At 36.6% G+C, this 21,775-nt stretch overlaps 1 protein-coding gene across 4 annotated transcripts in view; it reads left to right on the plus strand.

Moving 5' to 3' along the window:
- The window catches only part of TBC1D5 (TBC1 domain family member 5), a 242,886-nt gene that overhangs the window by 171,933 nt on the left and 49,178 nt on the right, over positions 1–21,775 (plus strand). For 3 of the 4 annotated variants that reach the window (XM_057377435.1, XM_057377436.1, XM_057377437.1), the window contains 2 exons: positions 11,614–11,699; positions 16,714–16,988. In XM_057377435.1, the coding sequence (XP_057233418.1) occupies positions 11,614–11,699; positions 16,714–16,988 (361 nt within the window). Of the gene's footprint in view, positions 1–11,613; positions 11,700–16,713; positions 16,989–21,618; positions 21,685–21,775 lie in introns of all 4 variants that reach the window. The other variant, XM_057377438.1, reaches the window with a different exon arrangement.

Consider the following 21,775-nt stretch of genomic DNA (forward strand, 5'->3'; position numbering starts at 1 on the left):
TTAGAAGTCATGGCAGGACAAACAGGAATCTACCTTATGCAGATTTGCTAATATGTTTTGTCTTCCATATTATTTTTGTAGCTCTCCATCTTACAGAGGAGAGGTTGAGGGGTATTTGGACTAAGAAAAGTGGGGGGTAGGTGCATAAAACTCAAAGGTTCTTAGGGAACAATGTTGTCATAAATGGTGAARTTGTTAAGATGGACCTGATACAGCTTCTCCATTTGTAACTTGCTGGTCTGGAGATAACCTGGGTTTTTTCATCTGAAAACATCTATTATTTCTTCTGTTTCCTTGGTCTGACAAAACAGGTATTTCCTTCTTACTTTTAGTMTTGTAGTCTATCAGGAGAGCTAAACTTTGGCTTGCTGAACCTCTTGCATTTTGTTTGCTTCTTTTCACTGTAGTCATCACCAGGAGAGCAACCTAAATGTCAGAAGAAAGCTATGCTTAAAAGATGGGTGGGGTTTTTTTTCTGAAAGATGGACAAGTACAATTTCCTGACCTTTTGTGGAATCAGACCTTACCAGAAGCCTTAGCATTATCCAGTATTAACAATATTGTGAAAAGTAATTAGTACTTGCCCTTAAGCTAATGCTTGCAGCAGCTCTCCTGTTCATTTTGCGAACCCCAGTTGGCAGTCGAGATGAGAGAACATTTTAGATACCACATCCCTGATATTTTTTGGTGCCACAAAAGAGAAATACATATCTCTATAATAGCTGAAAACAAGTGAATGCACCTGTCTCTGAGGGGGGGCTGAGAGATACTAATTTTACAGGCATGAGTATGGATCAATGCAGAACAACTGAATTTCAGCCTTTTCTGCATTTGGCTAGCTCCACTGCATAGGAAAATGTGGAATAAAAAGCTCATATCAATGTAGATATCTTTGCATAGGGTGATAAAGTTAACCTGCTTAGCAGAGTATTTGTTTCATATTTCTAATCTTTGAGCAGGTAATTGCCTCAATTATTTATATTAAAGTAACTTCTATGCACTTACAGTCCTTCTGAATATAAAAGTAGAGCTTCTTACAGAAGAATGGGCTATTAAAATTGTGTATATGTGAAATGAAAAAATAAGGGAAGGTTCTTTTATATATATCCAAAAACATTTACTGAAGGTGTGTGTCTGCATATTTAATACACCATGAGTGGCTCATTTTCTTCCGTTTTTTTTCCTTATCAAAACCATGGAGCGTTGTTAATTTTCAAAGCAAAGGCAGCAAAATTAAGAAGTAGAGATATGGAGATAGGGCATTGGAAAAATATAAAGTGATTAAAAAACATAGTTCTAACTAGAGTTGTTCAAATAAAAAAAAAAAATTAAAAAACCCAATTAGAAACAAAAGTCATAGAAAATGTGAACATATTGTGTTCCTTAAATAACCAGATGTTCTTTCCTTCCTGAAGGCAGCCAGGGCTAGGAATAAAAGGTTTAAAACTATTGTTTTAAGTTAACTGTGAATTTTGAAAATCTGTTTTCACCCTTTAGCAAATAAAATTCTAATACAGCAACATAAGCAAAGTAATTTTCATCTTTGGGTGTTCTTATTTGTATGTTGTTCTATGTTGAAGTGTTAACCTTATCACAATGACTTATTCTAAATATTACAGTTTTGCACTGCATACTAAGAATCTGAAAACTATCCTTTGTCTGAAAGCTTACTGTATTTATTCTTAATTTTTCTGTAAAATAAATTTGTTTTCAGATATTTTAACATGGTGAGATGCCCCATTCATTGAGAGATGTTAGGAGATTAATTCAGTGGAGATGCCTTTTATCCATTAAAGAAAAAAGTAAAAAAGAAAGTGCCCAATTGATGGAAATTAGTTTGTTASTTGTGCTAATAATATTCTAGTTACTCCTGCTGCTATTTTCTCARCATAGTATTTCAGCTATTTGCTGACATTGAAAGTGGCTATATAATAATATTAAATTCTAACTAAATCCATGGAGAAGCATACATGACATTTCAAAGAAATCGTATTAGCTCATCATGACTAAAATTACAGGTACTGCCAGAAAACTTAAGCAATATAATATGGTCACGATCACTCATATAACAAATAGTTGGAGAAATCTGCATTCTAGCTTTTAACACTGTTCACTATCTGAGCAACGAGTGACAAGGGGAAAACACATTGCTGAAATTTTGAACCGAACTCTTTGTACATTTATTTTCAGCTGAATTTTCTTCTTAAGTAGCTGCCACCGTCTCAGAGTTTTCTCCAAGCTGGTTTCATGTGCCTGAAAGGCTGTTGAGTTTCACTTTCTTCTTCTTCAGATAAATTCTTTTCTATACACTCATTAACTGAGGTGCTGCTGCAGAGCTGCAACTGTCCTTTGAACGCTGCCGTTATGTCAGTATTGTTGTTTTGCCGTTTGTGGCAGGAGAAAAGCAGGTTTGGGGTTGTTTTGTTTGTTTGTTAGCATTGTGTGTGCAATCTGGCATTAATTACCTCTCTTTAATGACCAGATTGCAGCCAATCACAAGTTGGGATCTGGCGCTGCTCCGGCATTAGCAGCTCATTAATTTGTACCTCCACGCAGAGGTACTGCTGGGGTGCAGGTCCCCTTCGTTACGGGGGTACCAGCGAGGGGGAGGGGGCCTCTGAACAAACATTTGCTTTTTAGTTTTGATCATGAAGAATGGGACTGATATTTCAGGAGCAATAATACATTGGCGGGGGTGTCAGGTGCATGGAAAGTTAGTTTTCAGGAGGCTGGGATGATGGATATCCTCATTCACTGTGAGCTGCCTGTGTTTTAAGGAAGGAGAGTTGCCTGACTGAGTAAGGTCACCTGTACTTAAGAGGAGAGTTGCCTTTACATGGGATGTGACTGATAAAGGAAATGAGGTTTTCTAGAAAAGCTGACTACACATCTCTTCATCTGGGAGAAAAGGACTTAGGAGAAACAAAAAATAAACACATTTACTTTCAGGGATTCACCAGGAACTTCTATTTGCCTTAATTTCTGAAAGTTTAGGATCTTTCAAGTTTAATGCGAGGTAGATAGATTTTTATGAACAAAAATGTGCCACTATCTTCAACTTGACCTCTGCTTTTATAACCTTGTTGTGAACTCAAGCATTTTGATGTTCTTACATTCCCATTTGCAAATACAATGAGGTTAGATGTAATCTAAACACCTCACTTTAAATAAATCAGTTTTTTTCTGTAACTGCATGCTAAGCTTTTTGATGTGGGCCTATATGACTAAGAATTGCATATATTTTGTGTAAAAGCCATGATATTAACTTATTCATTGTTTATATTCATGTTCCTAAATGAGTAACTTGTGTTTTCCAATTAGATAGTCAGTGCTTTGTCTTAAGAATTATTGATTTAAATATTCAGTTATTGTGTTTCATTAATAGAATAAGGTATGACAGGCGGCTAAGAGTTTAATGATAAATTACTTGGAATAACCATGTTGCCATAGTACCACATAAAAATAGTAAGTGTATCATGAATTAAAAATCTGCTTCATTTTTGTACATTTGTTTCAACACCTTCCTTYCCAGTGCACCTATGCATTTTAAAATACAAACAGTCTACATGGTCAATACTCACGATACAATAGCTTTCTTAACTCTCTCAAAGTTCATTGCAATCTCTTCACAGGCACATTAACCATTTCATTRACCCACCATAAAATAGTCATCTTCAATATTTCCTGTATGTCACAAGCAATATTCTCGGGAAAAAAAAAAACTTGAAAAGTGGTTGATTAGTCATCTAGTCAAGACTTTGCAAATGAGAAACCTTTCAAAGTCCTTCTCATGCTGCAGCACCATATGCAACACRGCAGACATCACTTGAGGGAGAAGGYTGAWCTCTTGGATTGCCAATGGCAGAGCAGTTCCCAAATGTTGCTCTCTCCTTAGTGTTGCACGCACAGGCCAGTGCTGTGGGTAAGAACTCAAATACTGTATCCATCTAAGTTTAACAACCATTACATTTAAATTATTAGGAATATGGTGGGAAATAATWCTGAATAAAGCAAGGCTTCCTGAGCAATGACATCTCTCATAGTTAAGATAAAGCCATGCTACAGAAGATGGYCCAGAAGCAAAGGACTTGTCCCAGTTCTGTTTGGGGCCAAGCAAAATGGTGCTGCTGGCCACCAAACAAGAGCAGAGCACAGCCAGGTGGCCTCACTGKCCATCTTTTGTGGCTCAGCAGGAAAGAGAGCCACTGGCCACCTTAAGGGCAGGAAGGAGTGGGTGGTGTGGCTTGCTGATTTCTGGGAGGGTGSAGAGGTGCAGAGTCTTTCACTGGAAATGGCTAAAGATGAGTTAGGAACTGYTGTTTTTACCTTTGGCTAGCTTTTGACACCAAGTCTCCAAGATAAGATGGAAGAGAAAGGTCTCTTTGGAGGACAGAACTTTTAAACTGTTCCCTCCATTTGAGCAAGTCGACATCCTCAGTAGCAAGGTAAAAGCAGTTCTGATTGTATTTGCTGCTAAAGCAAGAAGCTGAAGCATTTTAAGGTCTTCATTACTTTAGCTACCAATAAAACTTATTGCTTGTGAATTTCTTGGGGCTGTTTCTTTCAGTTGATAGGTTTACTTCTGTTTAAAAAGTCATCTAAATCTACTGACCCTTCCWAAAAAGTAATGTTATTTATAAAATTACACTAATAAAATGCATTTAACAGTGTTAGAGTGAGGTGATTATGGTTCTTATGTGCAAGCTGACAATTCAGTTAATCATTTCTAGTTYGCAAAGTAGTTTATCAAAAAGAAGCACTTAAAACACTTAAAGCATTTTGATTCTACCTAATCCAAAGTTCTCTAYATCATAATTTATCTACTAAAATTCRCAAAACACAAACTGAGTTAAATAAAAATGGATTCATAACTTTTCAACAATATATGAAAGATTATCTACTGAACCATATCCAATCTRTTATGATGGTATTTCAGTTCAGAGTCTTTTGATATAAATGTAGATGTATTGCTTGTGTACCTACTTATTTTATAGTAAATATYAGTGTATCCATTGTAATCAAAGCTATTTGAGTACATTTGTATTGAGGAGAGCTTTTCTGAAAGAGCAAGACAGTGTCAAGATAGAACTGGGAATAGTATGTTTTATCATTTGCTGTAACTTTTCTATGGAAGATTAGGTTTGGAGATGTTATGTCTTTGTCTTTTTAAGGAGCAGTAGTGATCAAAATGGCTCTGCAGGATAATTCCTCATTCTTGGAATCCTAAAATGAAAGGAGTTGCTTGTCCCACATCACCAGGACCTTACTTCCCTTTGTGTTTCACAGGAAAAGACTTAGATGTGATATTTCTTTTGGTGCAYGAGGCTCTGTGAATGAGCTTTTCTCACTTCCCCGGGGACCTTTTCCAAGTGCTTTGCGTAGCACATTACACGCAGAACATGAATTATTCTATTTCTTCTCCACGTAGCGGAAATAACCAAATAACACCTTAAAACGTTCTTGGTTTTCCCTGATATGTGGGATTTRTGTACAAGCATGTATCTGGAGAAGATAAAATGCTGTGAGTGTGGTTACAAGGGGTGTATAAGCTTCGGATAACTGCATTACTCACAAAGCCATCAGTGAGTTATGCAGGTTGTCCAAAACGAGTGCCAATAAAACCATAATGTGGTAGCTTTTCTGTACATAAAGATGTCATATTTTAAATCTCATAATTTGGAGCATTCCAGGGTTTAAAGTGAGGCTTGCTGTGTGTTCCCTTCAAAAGCCTGGAGCTTTCCTCCACAATGTTGTAAAACTCCTGTTCCTAACTGTGCGAGGCTGCAAGATGCCAGAGCATAAATCTGTCACGGGGTAGAGCTGAACACTGTCAGATTTATACCTTGCTATTTAGTTAATTTACTTCTTAAAACCAAGGGTTCAGCTGAAAAATAGGCAACTAAATTAAGAGGCAGATTTAAAAGGTACTTAAGTGATTCTGTTGATACAAGATGGGGATTTTACACAGGTTATGAACTTGAACACTGGCAGATCAGAGTCTTTTTGTCTGGAATATCAATAAAAGCTGATTTGGTAGGATTTGATCTACCTGTTAAAACACAATATGCTGTAATACCGTAAATTAAAATTTAAAAAGGCTTCCCAAGCAGTTAGGACACGAAGCCAAAATACTCAACCAGATATTTCTTTCAGTCAAGTCACTGAAGCATTTTTAAATCTCACTTGTCATTTTTTTTCAGTTCTTCATCTCTTGTCGTAGAATGCCCATGTGAGAGAAAGCATGTGTGTATGAAGTTAAAAACAGACCATAACGCATAGTATTTAAAATATCTTCCTGGTGTCTGAAATTTCTAGTTGCCTTGGGAATGGAGGGTTGTCACGTAACAAAACTGGAGATAATTTATTTCAGCCTCATCAGAGTTCAGGGGTGTCTTCCATTCATGACCCAATTAATGGAATTTTCTTTCCTTTTCATTTTTTCCTGGGAAATTTTGTTGCTTTGGAAAGAAAAAAAAAACTCTTTAATTTTCTTTAGAAACAATTAAACATGATCATTCTTCGTGCTGTTATTGCATTGTAAATAACAAGGTCCATGATTGAGACCCTGAAAAATGCAAACAGGAAGTATTATTCCCCGTTTGACACTTATGGCATGCCTTTGCCAACACCAATATTAGTGCATGAATCTCCTGACTCCTGTGATTRAAGGAAGTTCTTTATTAGTTCTGTGCAGTGCACCCTTCATGTTGTGCTGCTTTCCTGCACAGGGTTGATAGGCTCAGACTATCAATCTRTGTTTTTGATGGTATTTTGCTCTTGGCCTTGAACCACTTTTGAATTGGCAATAGTACATTATGTCATCTAATGTTTCACTGGGTTTTTTTCACTCTGATAACTCAGTGGTTCATTGGTGGATAAAATACCTTTTGTACTCCAGCAGGTTTCTTGYTCTGCAGAAGGTATAATAAAGGAAGAGGCGAATTAGCAGGTGAAAATAAAGGTTTGTTTGTTTGGGTAATAGTRTTTGCTTAGGGTGCTTTGGACTTTGGGGTGGGTTGGTTGTTCAGTACACTTAATACTGTGATATGTTTCTGKAAGTTTAAGACTTTGCTTACACTGTATAAGTCTTTTCATGTGGAGTGGAGGCAGCTGCTTAAAAATCTGGCAAAAGATAAAAAGAGGAAAGGTGAAAGTCTCTCTCTGAATTATTAGGTAATAATTAGCAGGCACTTCATAATAATTATTAGTGCCTAATAGAAAAACTGCTGCTGAACTGAAGAAACCATATTCCTTATCCACATCTCAGCTGCTATATTTCAGCTCCGTTCCCAGTCCAGATTTTTGCCATGTTTGTGTCATCTTTATTGAAGAAAGGAGCATAGATGATCTAGCAGGAAAAGGTAAACTTTTCCTGACCTCTCAGTCCTATTTGAATTTGGGGTCACATGATCCTTCAACTTTMATTAGAAACAAATGGAAGGGAGAAAAAAAAGTAGAATTGTAATACAAAAATGTCTTAGGCAGTGCAAGAATTGTGGGAAAAAAAACCAATATTGCCATGTCAGCTGAAGGGGGGAAAAAGAAGAAAATTGGCTCCCTGAAAATAATTGTTTAATTAAGTAGAACAACATTGCATCATGATCCTTCTCTTCTTTTTACATGTTTGGTTTAGTCTGGTTTTTGGTTTAGGCTTAAAATATTAGAAGCTATGGGAAAAAAAGATAAATGTTTGGCAGCATTTGTTAAATATATTGGGAAAAATTAGTTTTAAAAAATTCCATTTGACACTAGTGAGATGATTATTTTGGTAAGCCTGGATGTAGAGCTCACTGCTACTGTTTTGTTTGCTATTTCTCTGTTGCATTGAGGTTATCTAGTTTCAGATAAAATCTATTAAGTGGATATTTTTTTTAGTAGCTGAGGTTTTCCCACCTGTCTACCCTAAAACACCTGCAACATATGTTTGTGTAACCCTGCAATGCTTTGTGGTTTGGGCCTTGAGAAATTCCCCCAGAGCTTTTTGCTTATAAACAGCTGAGCAATTCATTTCTCTTATGACAAGTGTTTTTCCCTAGGCATTGAGGCAATAGCATGTTTGCTAAAATAAGTCTCATTTTTCGTTAGATATATTGAAAATCTTTTTTCATTCTTGTCTCTTATTCTGAACTTTTRTGCAAAATTGTGTTTGATTTCTTTTTCCCATGTTAATAAAACTAAAAACTGAGAAAAGAAGGTTGAGGGAATCTTTTAGGTAAGGAAGAGAAGTGACTCAGAGATATCTGAAACATTTTAAGGCTTTTGTTTCTTTTTGGTTTGTGACTAATACATTTTGAAGAGACAAAGTCCAAAATCAGATCAATTTCTATGTGTTTCTATATCTGAATTTCATATATTGTCCTTTTAAAAGCATTGTCCTTTAAAAGCGATTTTTAACAGTTGAAACTATGTTCACTCTACGTAGATATTAAGATTAGAAGAATTATAATTCTTCTAATCAGAAGACTGCTCCTACAAAATCGGTGTGGGAAAGGGGTGTTCTAGTATTGGCAGAGAGAGTTGTTCTCTCTGATTTCTGCTCTCTCTTTCCTTACAAGGGGAGAATCATATATGTGCTAATCTGTGTAAAACCCTCACACAATTTCTTGGGGGGATTCCACAAACTATAAATTTGAAGGATTGATTGCATGGTCATTTTAACATTATCCTATAAAGAGAAAAAAAATCTTATCTGAGGTAGTAGTAAAAAATAAGTACATAGATTGAAAAATAAAAGGAATAACTTTACTTGCTTAAGTAATGGACAATACAAATTGCATCATTCTAAATTGCACTGTGTAAGGAAAAACTGGTTGCTGTGAATATTTTAAAAAAAACAGAGATATGTTCTTTGTAAATAAATTGTTTAATCCTTAGTTCTAATAYATGGATTGTAATTTAGGGGATAGCTCAAATTGAGTGCTTAGAGAGGAAAATTGGTTTAAAATTCTTAAGGAAGAAACATTGTAATTGTGTAGGTTTTCCATTCTGCTTTTTACATTTAACTTACTGAAATAGTTGAAAAGGATACAAAACCTAAAGGACAACCACAGCGACATAAAGATCATAATCTTCAAAATAACGTATTTTTTGCTGTCTGAATTTCAGTTTTCAGAAGTATTTAAATTTTCTATGGTGATTGTCACAGATACTCGTCTGCTAACATATGTGTCAGGTTACTTTTTTTTAAATATTACAATTTTTCAAGAGGATATCTCAGTGATGTTACGAAGAAAGTTGTAGTGGTAACCCTTGACATTTGCTATCTTGCATTTCTAATGTTTTTTCAACAATGTTTTTTTCTGAGGGCTTTTTTTTCACTACATGTAATAGTACTTTAAACTGCTCCTTCGTTTGATACCATTAAACCTCATAGAAATTTAAATAGGCCCATGTGAAAGTAATGCTTGAGCCTCCCTCATATGTTCAAGTTAGATGTTATTCCTATTAATGGCTTTAAGTGCTTAGATAGATCAGCCTTTTGTGTCTTCAATTGCTTGTCATTTCTGCATAAATATGTTTCAAGACACTGTTCCACATGGTCTTATCCTCTTGTTTTGGTTTTGTTTTTTTTATTCAATTCAGAAGCAATGTGTAATAATCTTTTTTATTATTTATTGGGTGGTAGAAAAGAAATTCCAATGTTTTTGCTAACTTTCAACAWATATTCAGTTATTAGAAGCAAAATCTGGGCAACACCTGGAAACACATATTTTTCAAAGGGCTGTCTCATGGCTTAAAAGTGCCCAATTTTTAGCCATTTCTTACTCTTCAACTTTACCCTTCAAGATATGCAAAGAAAGAAGTTACTTAACTCACAGGAGAAAAGTTACACTGTCTGATTACTCGCAGAACCATCAGTTATCCTCATCACGTCCGTTTGGATTTGATTATCATAGAAATGTATTGAATTACCAAACTAGAGCAATAGTAACTAAAGCTGATTCATTGTTATTGCTGTCTGCTGATGAGGACTGACTTTCAAGCTCTATGAATAGGTAGAGTTATTCAAACATTGTTTTTATAACAGGRGATAAAAAATGTAGAATGGCCATTACAGTGTGGGTGGYAGGATAGATGAGAATTTTTTTAATSCTTGCCTAATAGCTTTTAGTAGTTTCATTTTTTAATGAACATTACACACAGCATATATGTTTAAAATGTTTATTGTGTTTCCAAAGAAGGAAAATGAGATATTTCATACAAGATTAAGTCTAACTGCAGGAAACAATCTGTAAAGTCCCACCCTTAAATATGCTCCCAGAAATCATCCTGGCCTTTGGTGTCTACTAATTCTATAAATTTTCTTCTCTCCTTTTGCACTCATGCAGTGTTTTCMTATTTAAAATCCAAGTCCTATATCCTCCTCCAAAAACGTTTTCAAGGAAGGAGGTATATCTGCAGGTATGTGGAAAATGAGAGGATAAGACTGTGGAGACTCCAGTGTGTAATGAAATCTGGAGAGAAACATACAACATATGAAACAGAAACAGCTGAAGACTGACTCAAAATATAATGTATTCTCACCTGTGAGCAACTGTTTTGGGAAGGTCAATGCATAGTTTAGTAAAACTGTCTTTACTATTAGCAGGACTTAAAAGGCAGATCAGAATATAAGGCAACAGCCTATAAATGATTAAACCTTTGTAGCAAATATTTGGAAAGTATTTAGATCTCTTATACAATATCTCTGATCATTATGCAGATATTTAGCATTTTGTTTTCTCTTACACTAGAAATTATTTAAGCCATTTCTCATTTATATATACTTTTTTTAAAGGGCCTCTCGGTACCTCTCTGTTATTTCGCTTCCATCTGCATGCAAATTTTTTGACTTAAAAATATTTACTTGCACCTCCAGATAGTGTCCTTCAGGATGCATTCATTCAATCGAGATACTTTATGCATATACTGCAGTCTATGCTTAATGTTCAATGGAGTCTTAAATSCCAAAAAGATGATTGCAGAACTACTGAAGGCAGCATCATTCCGTGAAAGAGTTTCATTGTGTTAGAAGAACAACTGGATTCAGCTTTCAATATTAATTACATACATTTTATTATAGGACAACAGTTCTATATTCATGGCCTCAGTTTGGAGTAGGGTGAAATTTGGAGAGCAAAAATAGGCTCTGTGTGCCATCTAGTGGGAATGTTCAGGTTGTCTCACTAAAATTAATTCTTTGCTTAATAGAGATACTGCTAGTGATGGATTCAGTTCAAAATGTGTGCTATAGTTTCTCCATATTATTACCATTTTCTTTAAAAGCATAATACTTTAGCTTGGAAGTGGTAAAATTCTATACCTGACCTGCAGGAAGAAATCAGATMATTATCTGTACTTGTCCAAGAATTATAGATTTAGTTAGGAATGTTACCTCTACTGCAAACAGCCTCCGGACTGTGTGGAAGAATACTGATTTCTGTGAGCAGAATGAATTCGGTATTATGTTAAGTATTTTAAGGTGTTATTTTAACATAAGTGACATTACTGCCATGAGAAACCAAGAAAAGAAATGGTTGTGCAAGTTTCTAATCTTCACTAATCAACATATTTCATGTTTCTGGTTAAAATCTCCCAGAAAATTACAATGAGGTATTTTTTTTTATTTTTTAGCGAAATCCAAGACCGGTGACTCACCAGTTCCAACAAAATTTAGATTATTATAAAGCACGTGGAGCAGACTTGATGAACAAAACCCGGTAAGCTATTTCTAAATATATGTTCACCAAACTAAGACCTTACATAAAGAAAATGTTTCAGAAGTCACATTTATCCTAAACAGGAATTACATAAGCAGTATTAGAAGCACATGTGTTTATTTCATGAYATTTATTTCAAATCTGTCCTTTGACTATTATTACATGAAAAAAATTAAAGTTTTTACACATAGTGTTGCAGTCAGTCACTGGCATCTTTTTAAGGCTGAAGACAGTYTTACACAATGGCATGTATCCTAAAAGCAGGGGGTGAAACATTGCCARTGTGAGTTCCATAGCTGAACTGATTCTGATAATGCACCTAATCACAATCTGGAGTATCCATGACCCAGAAGCTGTCAAAGCTCAGTTAAATTAAAGAAAAATCCAGTTTGAAGTAATTTTTACAAAACTTCTCCTTTTAGAAATTGTTTGTATCAATAATGCTAAAATTCCTTGTCAAGGCCCTGTTATCTGGGTGGCCACAAGGTGGGTGCTGATTATTGGTCACTGCTGGTGGCCACAGGGCAAGGCAGAGCAAGACAGAACGCTTCAATTGACACAGTCACAGGCAGTTTGTTGGGCTGCACATGGCCCCAGCCATATCCTCTGCCTGCTGATTTGTGGGAACTTGCTGGCTTTTGGACCTTTGCATCTCTGTCACATTCTGGTGAAATCAGCTACATTTAAAAGCCAACTGAAATTAAAATTGAGTAGTTTAAAAAGCTTTTAGTAATGGACGAAGAAGCAGGAATTAAAGCTAAGTGGAGTGACTGCAAAAACATCCTTTTTTATAAATCAGGCTTTAAAGTTGGGGACAGGTGTCAAAAATTACTGCATTCTATTGCATTTTCTTAATGTTTTTACTTTTTCTTTTGAAAAATTATCTCAAATGTTGCTTAAATTGGAAAAATAAGTTGTTTGARGTTTCAAAAAGAACGATTTCAAGAACTGAAAAAAACACTAAATCATAAAACCCAAACAAGAATGACACCTGCTGGAAACCTAAAGTCCAAGAAAAAAAATATTGGTTAAATCTATGTAAGAATATGAATTAATTGCAAACATATACACAGAATATACACCAAAGGAGATGGGAAGTTGTTTAGAATAATTCAGATTGAAGAAAAGCTGGAATAAATTTTTCTCCTAACAGGAACACTTAGAGTAGGTCAAATGTGGTAAGTTTGTCAAATGTTTAAAATTCGACTAGGGAGAGTACTGGAAGATGTAAAATTAGGAAATGTTTCTGCAGTGAACAGAGATGGGTTAAATAAACTACCAGGTCTTTTTCATCTTTAATTCTACAGACTCAGTGATATGTTTAAAATATCTTGACAAATCTCTAATATATATTGCTTATTTTATCACATATAAAACTTTTTAATGGGTCATATTCATATATTTGTCTCTCATCTCTGGTAATGATTACTTTCTGAAAAGAGAAATGCCTTTGAATAAGGCCTGCTTAAAACAAAACATTTCCATCTTAGCAGAAAACTGCAGAGATTGAATCATCTTCCTACTGCTAGTTTAAAAATAYACCATTCACAGTCAAGGTCAATGATGCTTATTGTGATGAAACAAAATTGTTTGCTTCATAGATGGAATTCACGTTCCTTGATACTCATATTTTTAAACTGATGCCTTACTTTTAAATGCATCTGCTGATAACTCCACAACATAATCAATCAGCATTTTTCTTGTAATTGTTGTGCATGTCTGGTACATTTAGATGGCTAAAATGTAGATTGATCTATGTTTAATGGCTGTAATCATCCTTTGCATTAATATATCAAGACATTTAAGTGGTAAGCAATAGACWCATTGTTCTTATTTTCCTGAACTTCAGCTCAGTTTCAATGTAACTCCTCCAGAGATATAGCACCTCACTATTGTTCATTTTCCGAAGCTGTCATTCAGAGAAATTGCACAGATTTTACTTCACAATGCATTTATTAAAAGCACATCTTGAAAAGATCTTTAGATAGTATGATTATTTATTTTTCATTAATTTATATGTGTTTTGATTTGATCATTAGCAGTGTCAGTTCATAACACAGCAAATCACTCCACAGGTTATTAGGAGCTGCAATAACTATCCTTTCTAGTTGTCATGTAATTCTAAAACATTCTTGTATGTTACTGTTGGAACCACGTCTAAAAATCATGTTTCAGACATGAAGGGTTAGAAATACATGAAGGGTTCCTGTAAAATGAAATTTTTCTCAAAAAGTTTTTTTCCAACCATCTGAAAAATGGAGATAAACTAATTTGTCCTGGTGTACATATATGACAAAGCAAGAAATCAAACAGTGTAGAAGGAAAACTGACACTTTCTATTAAGCAAAATATAGCTAAAAAAAAAAGAAACAAGAAAGAAACAAGCTGCTGGACTCAAGTACACAAGCCTCTGTATAAGCTTTGTTTCGTGCATCTGAGGACCATCACGATTCCAATGATACAGTTAGCTCAAAGTGTCCAGTGGCTTTGTTGCCAGGTAGCGTATCAGAGCAAATCACTTGCTTTCAGTAAACATMATATTTTGTGCAAAGTCAAGGTAGCTTTTTAGTGATTGTCAAGGTTCTAGACCTAGAGACAACACAAGCCTAGGACTGAACGTGCAAGCTATTATCTTCCTTCTAAGGTAAYATTTCAAGTGAGTGATTGATATACACCACCCCAATCTCCAACTTTAGTGATTGGTTTCAGTAGACTGAGGGAAAAAATATGCCAAATATACTAAAGTTTGGATTCTGAATCTCAGCCAAGTTATTCCTGGTATGAGACCCAAAATCAGAGAGGCAATTAGATTTATTGTAACCCTTGATAAGTGATTGAGATCCCATGCAGCTTGACCTCATCTGTTAGCAAGTTCCTATAAATAGAAAAAAGAAAACTCAGCCTACTACAGGCAGATTATTAAAAAGAAGAAGCAATTCACTGCGTGTTGATTCACTTAACCAGTTCCTTTTCTTGTCTGGTAATCCACTAGAGCAGCAACTTCAGTTTGAAATGCTGACATTTGTGGTCCTGTGCTCCCCCAAAAATAACAAAAAAATTGTAAAGGACCCAAGGGAAAAGTGATTATTAAATCTCCCTGGCTGTTTCCTGTGAGCCTTCTCTTATAAATCCACTGGCTGTCCCCCACTCAGAACTGGTTAAAACTGGTAAGAACAGGTTCTGGAGGGGCTGAGAGTCAAAGTGCTGGACTCCTGAGGGGGGTCACCCTTACAGAGGTGGCTCATGTCCTTTGACCTTCAGTAGGGATGTGCTGGTATCATTCGTGGCAAAAGAAGGCAATGCAAGTCTCTGAGGGGTTGGTGTGGGCCGGTTACCCCTTAGTGGCTCAAGGTGTTCAACAGCTTGGACTTGATATTTCTCAGATGGAATCTCAACTTCAGTKTCATGAAGTGCTTTTCACACTTCTGTTGTTGCTTTGTTACTTTATTAGTCATTCTCAGGTGACTATGGAAGGACTTTTTGTAACACCAGCAGCAAAAAGTAAAATGGGGAAACACAGAAACATCCTTTAATTACTATTTAGAAATCATACCTTCCCAGCTTCCATAAACTGAGAAGCAACTCTTGGTCCCAGTCTCTGCACTGCAGTTCCTCCTAAAAAACTCTACATGCCATCTTCCTTCATCACTAGTATATGGCAGAAGTGCCCTATATGGCATACAGCTTGGGGCTGTATTGTGAGTGTGCAGGCTCTCATGCTTCCTTCTGATAACTCTCCTTTTTTGTCTATTCTGAGCATCTATTCTGAGTCTAAACAACTCAGCTGTTGTTATTTTCTGGATGCGCTCTATATGTGTGTGCATGTTTGTATTGTGTATTCTAAAAAAAACCTATCTCTGGAGACAAATAGAGAAATTACAGGAAGAGCAAAATCAAAATTACTCTTCCAGGTGTCTGCAGAAGTTACAAGTTATCTGTATTAATTCATTTGTCGTTTATTTTTGGTTCAACTTCCCCAAAATATTGTAAAGCTTTTTTTTCCCCCAGGTCAATGATTATCTTGGTTTTAATTACATTTCTTCATGTCTTTAAAAGACAGCTATTTATATCATGGAAGTACAGATCAGTAAAATAAAACCTCAGGAGTGAAAAGGTCTTTGTGGTTGTGATATATTTCTGTGAAGGGTATTTCAAGCATTAATTATATCAAGCAGGAAATTATTGCATGAACAAACAGGAATGGCTTTGCTGATCTGTGGGTTATGTGAACACTTCCACTGGGAATTAGAAGGTTCTTTGCCTCTTTATTTTAGACAGATTAAACGGTTCAACAATTTCCTCATTCTTAATGTTGCATATAACTGAAGTGAATTAAATAGCCCCTGTAGTTAAAATTAAAAGTAACAATGATAAAGGTTGTGATTCGGTATATGTGCTATACCCTGAAGCAGTTCCTCAGCAAAATCACTTTAGAAATCTGGAATCCTGTTAAAAAGTGCTTGGCTTGAAATGATTGGGCTGGGCAGAAGGTGAACTCAGAGCAAGAGACATCTAGCTCTGCCAACCTAAAAGTACAGTCTAGTGTTGGCTTTGCTTGATGAAAGAAATGTTTGAGTCATTTTAAACATTGGAGAGAATGTAATCTAGCAGAAATAAATATTAAAACAATCTTCSAATAAGTGCAAAAATTCAGTTTTATAAAGTTTTTGATTCTGTGGAGCCTAGATTTCTGTCACTTTTTTTTTTTTTAATTTTAAAAAGGCAAATTAAAAAAATTAGTTGGTACAAACTCACTTTGCTTGGGATTAGTTAGTATTTTTCAGGGAGAAGGACAAAAAAAATTTTTCCACTACTGGTTGGGMAGAATTTGCACCACACCCGGTCCGTGTGGTCTCTATGTGTATTATCCAGTGCAACTGTAGTAAAACACCTTCTTTGTAACATTCAAATGTTGGATTTTTATCTCCCAGATAAAGAAGATTTTGAAGAACAATGTGTGTGCCTGTCCAAACCATTGTCAATGATGTGATGATTTCTCTTCTTAYTTTCTCAGTGCCAGTGCTAAAGCTGCCCCTCTGAACATTAACAAAGTCTCCAACAGCTTACTGAATTTTGGCCGAAAGCTCATTGCTCCAGCCATGGCTTCAGGAGGGGCAGTGGGCGCTCCTGCCGGCGGGAGCAGCTTTCCTCCCTCTTCAATGCCAACCAGGAGCACAGTGGAAGCTCCCCAGYACCAGCACCACCAGCAGCAGCACCACCACCACCACAACCAGTCACAGCAGCAGAGGATGATGAAGTCTGARAGCATGCCAGTTCAGCTGGGCAAAGGTAAAGGGAAAACGTCGTGACCGAGGGAAGCTTTGTCGTACATCTTCAGGGCTGAAGAAAGTTCTTTCTTCTATTGGTTTTTATATCAGTGTGTACTGATATTTGGAGGAAACAGCAACAAAAGTATTTTGTTAGGCAGGATGCCGATGCCAAGTGCAACAGCATATTTGCAGTGCAATACAGAATGTTATCTCAAGAATGTAGAAATACTATAAGAAGGTTTGAACCTTTAAAAATATATTAACCAGGAACTGTATGAGACAGACCAACAAACTACGTAAACATGAGTCAATTAATTTTTCAGGTTTTTAAATGCAACCTGTTTTTACCTGGAAGACAAACTTCATACATGTTTTTTCAGGTTATTGGCAAAAAATCCCATGCATAACAGTATTAGCTAAATACATAATAATAAGTGAAGGAAGTTAGAGAGTAATTCTTAATAAACAAAATCTTATTCCCTTTACAAAGTGTGGAGCTTTTTAAGAAGGTATTTGAACCTTAACATTAATTTGTCTTTTAATAATTTGTGACAGCCTTCTGCACTTTATTTAGTAAACACCTTGTCTCTTTCTTAAGCCTTTCTTTTTATATTTCTTGAAGACAGCTTATTCAAACAACAAACTCACAAGTTCAGCTTTGGTAGTTGTTTGCTATACTCTGCCACGCTCAAGGTAGGTTACTGCTTTCATCTTCAGCCAGCCCATGGCAGTATGTAGAGCAAAACAGTATCTGCTGCTTTTAGCAACTCATCCAATGTCATGGTTATGAGCTTGAGGGYTGGTGCTGGTTGCCCTGAACCATTGCAAAGGATGGCATCATTTTTTGTCTACAAGATTTGGAAGTGTAAGAGAAGGGAAATAACACTTCATAGCTGAAGTTAGTGTTCTTTCTCTTTCTCTGGACCCATATGGTCCAAAGGTCCTTTCATGAKGCATCACATCCACAGCAGACACTGAAGGAGCAGGACTAAAGGTGCAGCTGTTCCTTTGGAGCAGACACATGCAGGCACTTCTGTAAGGGCCACTGCAACTCTTGGCAAAATCTAGACATGCAAAGTCTCTCAAAATCACCCAAAACTATTACAAAATGGTCCAGCAAGGGTTTTACAGTGCAGAAGTGAAGCTGAAGTGCAGTGAAACTTTGATGCAAATCCTGCTCACAACAATGGAGAACAAAATCATTTGCATTGTTTTGGAGAGACTTTTTCTTTGCTTTTTAAGAAGTTTTGCAGAGTTCCCTAATCACATTATTCTCTTTTTCCTTTTTGAGTTTAAAAGTAGTCTWTGGGTGGCTGTTTTCCTTCCCTGCTTAATATAATAAAAGCATCTATTTGAAGCAACTTCTATAAATGGAATCAATGGTAACCTGATCTTGATCTGGCTGCTAAAGGATGGCCTGTTGTATGTGCCTATTARCATGTATTGTCAGGAAATGCACCTGATACTTTCCATGCAATAATAAGAATAAAAAAATGTAGCTATGTTTGGTCAGTGTCATGTACAAGCTGTGCACATATTTCTCTACCAACAGGGATGGATATTTGGTAAAGTATGAAGAATTTTTGATGTAGGGTACAAAGCTTTTTCATAGTAAGAGGAGAAAACATAGTGCAGCTTTCTCTTAGTGTATTCCATTTAGCCATATTTGCTACAACCTTTACAGAAGTAATTTAAGGAGAACAAAATGTAAATATACTTTTTTTAATAGGTTCAGATGACAGTGTGTTTTGYTATACATATTAGTGCCACGCTTGTTGTTCCAGACCTGTACAGTTATCAGTATTTTGCTATACTTGTATAGAAGGTCTAAATGATGGCAGCTATGTTTGCAAGTGCCATAATTTATATTTTTTAAGGGACGCAAAAAATGGCAAAAGGAAATATGAAGTGTTTTAGAGGCTCCCCTCTAAAATTCTTTCTGAAGTAAGTTTAAATGTTCAGGAAAAAAAAAAAAACCTATTTGCAATGACATCATGGTGGAGACAGGCTAAAAATCCTTTTGATGTTTGATGCAGGGACCTTTGTAAACAAGTCAACACTMTCACAACTGAAAAACAAGAGTAAGTCTTTTTACTTCCGTGGAGGACAGTAACACCTTCTCAAGAAAGAGCTGTACAGCATCTTCTGCAAATGAGGGCACTCTCCTCAGCTATGAGAAGCTGCCAGTACTTCTGTCCCAGGCACTGAGATTTAGGATTTAGAATATACCCATACTCTCCAAAGCTCTCATTCTACTGTTCCATGCTAAACTTTTTAGCTTCTGCTCTGGCTTTTTTTTAGCTCTGGATTCTGCTGTAGGTTTTGAGTATCTAAAMGCTATTTGGCATGGTTTGGAAATASAAGGCTCCCAAGTTTCTAACTAGCTGTCACTTATTGTCTTCCATTCTTGTTCTTCACTGTGTTTTCAGCTCCCTTCAGCCTTCTGGAGCTTGGTTATTTAGCTGAGGTAGGCAGAAGCATGGATTTAGTATTTAGATTGATAGACATTTGCACTTCTGCTTGATCTAATGCTCACAGATGTTCAGTTAGACGGTATAACAGGCCAAAGTGCTGTAAATCTAACAGGCATCAAGCCATAAAAGAAGTCATCCATTTTTCTTGTATTGGTCCATTTCGGTTTKGAATGCTCAAGTAGAGCTGATAGTTTAAATCAATATATAGAGATTGAAGAGATTAAATTAATTGGCTAATCTACTTTTTTAGTAAGTATGAAGAGGTCCTTGGTAACAAAATACCTTGCAGGACTGTCAAAATAATCCTATCCCAGCTTTAACAGCTCTGTTTCGACAGTTACCACTCACAAACCAGCTATCATTTGTGCTTCCATACTCTAGATGAGGGATGATTGGTTTACTTGATGAGTTGTAATTATTTCTCACTCCAAAGTTTTGGTACCTGCTGAATTTCTGTAAGAAAAAAAATGTATATAATGTAGATAATGTAAATGGGAAAACAGCAGGCTGAAAAAAGAAAACCCCAACACTAATTGCAAGCCTGTAATTCCAGATGGGTCTTCAGCATTACAAATCACAGTTGAACGAAGTATCCAGACACCTAATTGGAAATTCAGTTCCTCCTGATAATATATTAATCCCATTCAGCCTGTCCTCAGCACAGAAGAAGATCRGGTATCATTACTGATTACTTATGCAAGGTAGCCTGCTAACAGAAGAGGGATTAAAATATTCTCTTCATCCTGCAATGAAGTAATTCATTGGCACAAAAATTGAATTCGAATATTGAGTTCATTGGATTTTCAGCTGAGGTGGTTATTTTGAAGGATAAAAATATTGATAATGAAAAAAAAACATGGAAAAAAAGCAGAATTGTTGCCCTTTATGGTCCAGTGCATCATCATTCAGAAACTGGATGTTCTTTGATTACCAAATGGCAGTGTATTTTCAAGAGAAAGAAGCATTTCTCTTTCTCTTCTTTGCTGATAGCACCAGATACAGTTTTCCTTCTAGGTCCTTTCATGATGAAACCTAAAAGGCTTTTGATTTGAATGCAGCTTTATCATAAGGACACATTAGAGGACCAGTTTAAAGACAAAGTTCTGCTAAAACTGTAATCATCTACTTAAAGCGTTTCTAGGCTAGTTTGTTTCTGTGAGTTGATAGTACTGTTGTATTTGTTGTAACACAAACAGAATTTCCTCAGTCACCGAATATGCCCTAAAGAATCTCCCTATTTAGAATTATTTATGAAGTGTGTCTAGAAAATGAATATGCTTTTCCATATGGATAAAGAAATTATCCTTTTTAATAGCAGAACTGAGTTCAAATTAAAGAAATAAAACACAGATTGACACATGTTTTTTTCCCCTTTTTAAAAACATATGCATATTATTAGCCAATTATGAATTTTTTTGACAGTAAGAATACAAATTCTGAGCTCCTCAGTACAAAAGAGACATGGAGTGAATCGTGAATCCAGTAGAGGGCTCCAAAGAAGATTAGGGGACWGGAGCACCTCAYTTAGGAGGAAAGGCTGAGGGAACTGGAACTGTTTAACTTGGCGAAGATAGAGAGGGGATAGTATCTAAAKGAAGGTGTAAAGAGGATGGAGCCAGGCTCTTCTTGGTGATGCCAAGCAGTTGAACAAGAGGAAGTGGGCAGAAACTKATGCACAGGAAATYCCATYTGAATATGAGGAACAACTTCTTTACTGTGTGAGTGACCATGCACTGGAACAGACTGCCCAGAGAAGTTGTGGAGYCCCTTTCCTGGAGATGCTCAGGAGCCCTTGGGACACAAATCTTGAGTAATGTGCTCGAGGGGCCGTGGGCCAGGTGACCTCCAGTGATCTTTTCCAGCCTCAGCCACTCTGTGATGCTCCCAAATAGCAGAATGGCACTGGCTGTGTAAASTGTCAGCAACAAAACGGTTTTGACTCTTCAGCTACGTTTAGATTTTCTTCTAAATCTGTCGCTTAAAAGCATTGSGTTTCTGCAGCCTACGGCTACTGGTTTCCCAACCTTCCCGTTTCCTTTTGCCTGTCCCTAGAGCGCTCTCTCACCATGTCCTTTCTGTTCAAAGCAGGGTGCTCCGGCTGAACCCCCAAAGCTGCGGCTCTTCCGWGCGGCGAGCTGCAGCGGCGGGGCCCTAACGCTGTTGTTTGTTTGCCAGGCGAGGCGGGCGAGGCGGCGCCGCCGGGCCCGGCCCCGGCCCAGCACCATCCCCCGGCCCTCACAGGTATGAGGCATGCCCGGGGCCCGCAGACACTGCCGCCGGCCCTCCACCGAGCGCCGCTGTTGTGCCGGCAGAGAACCGGCTCCAGTGTGGC

Source organism: Malurus melanocephalus, unplaced genomic scaffold (genome assembly GCF_030028575.1).
Source record: "Malurus melanocephalus ecotype Western Australia unplaced genomic scaffold, MMel_1.1 scaffold_315, whole genome shotgun sequence".
Lineage (NCBI taxonomy): Eukaryota > Metazoa > Chordata > Aves > Passeriformes > Maluridae > Malurus > Malurus melanocephalus.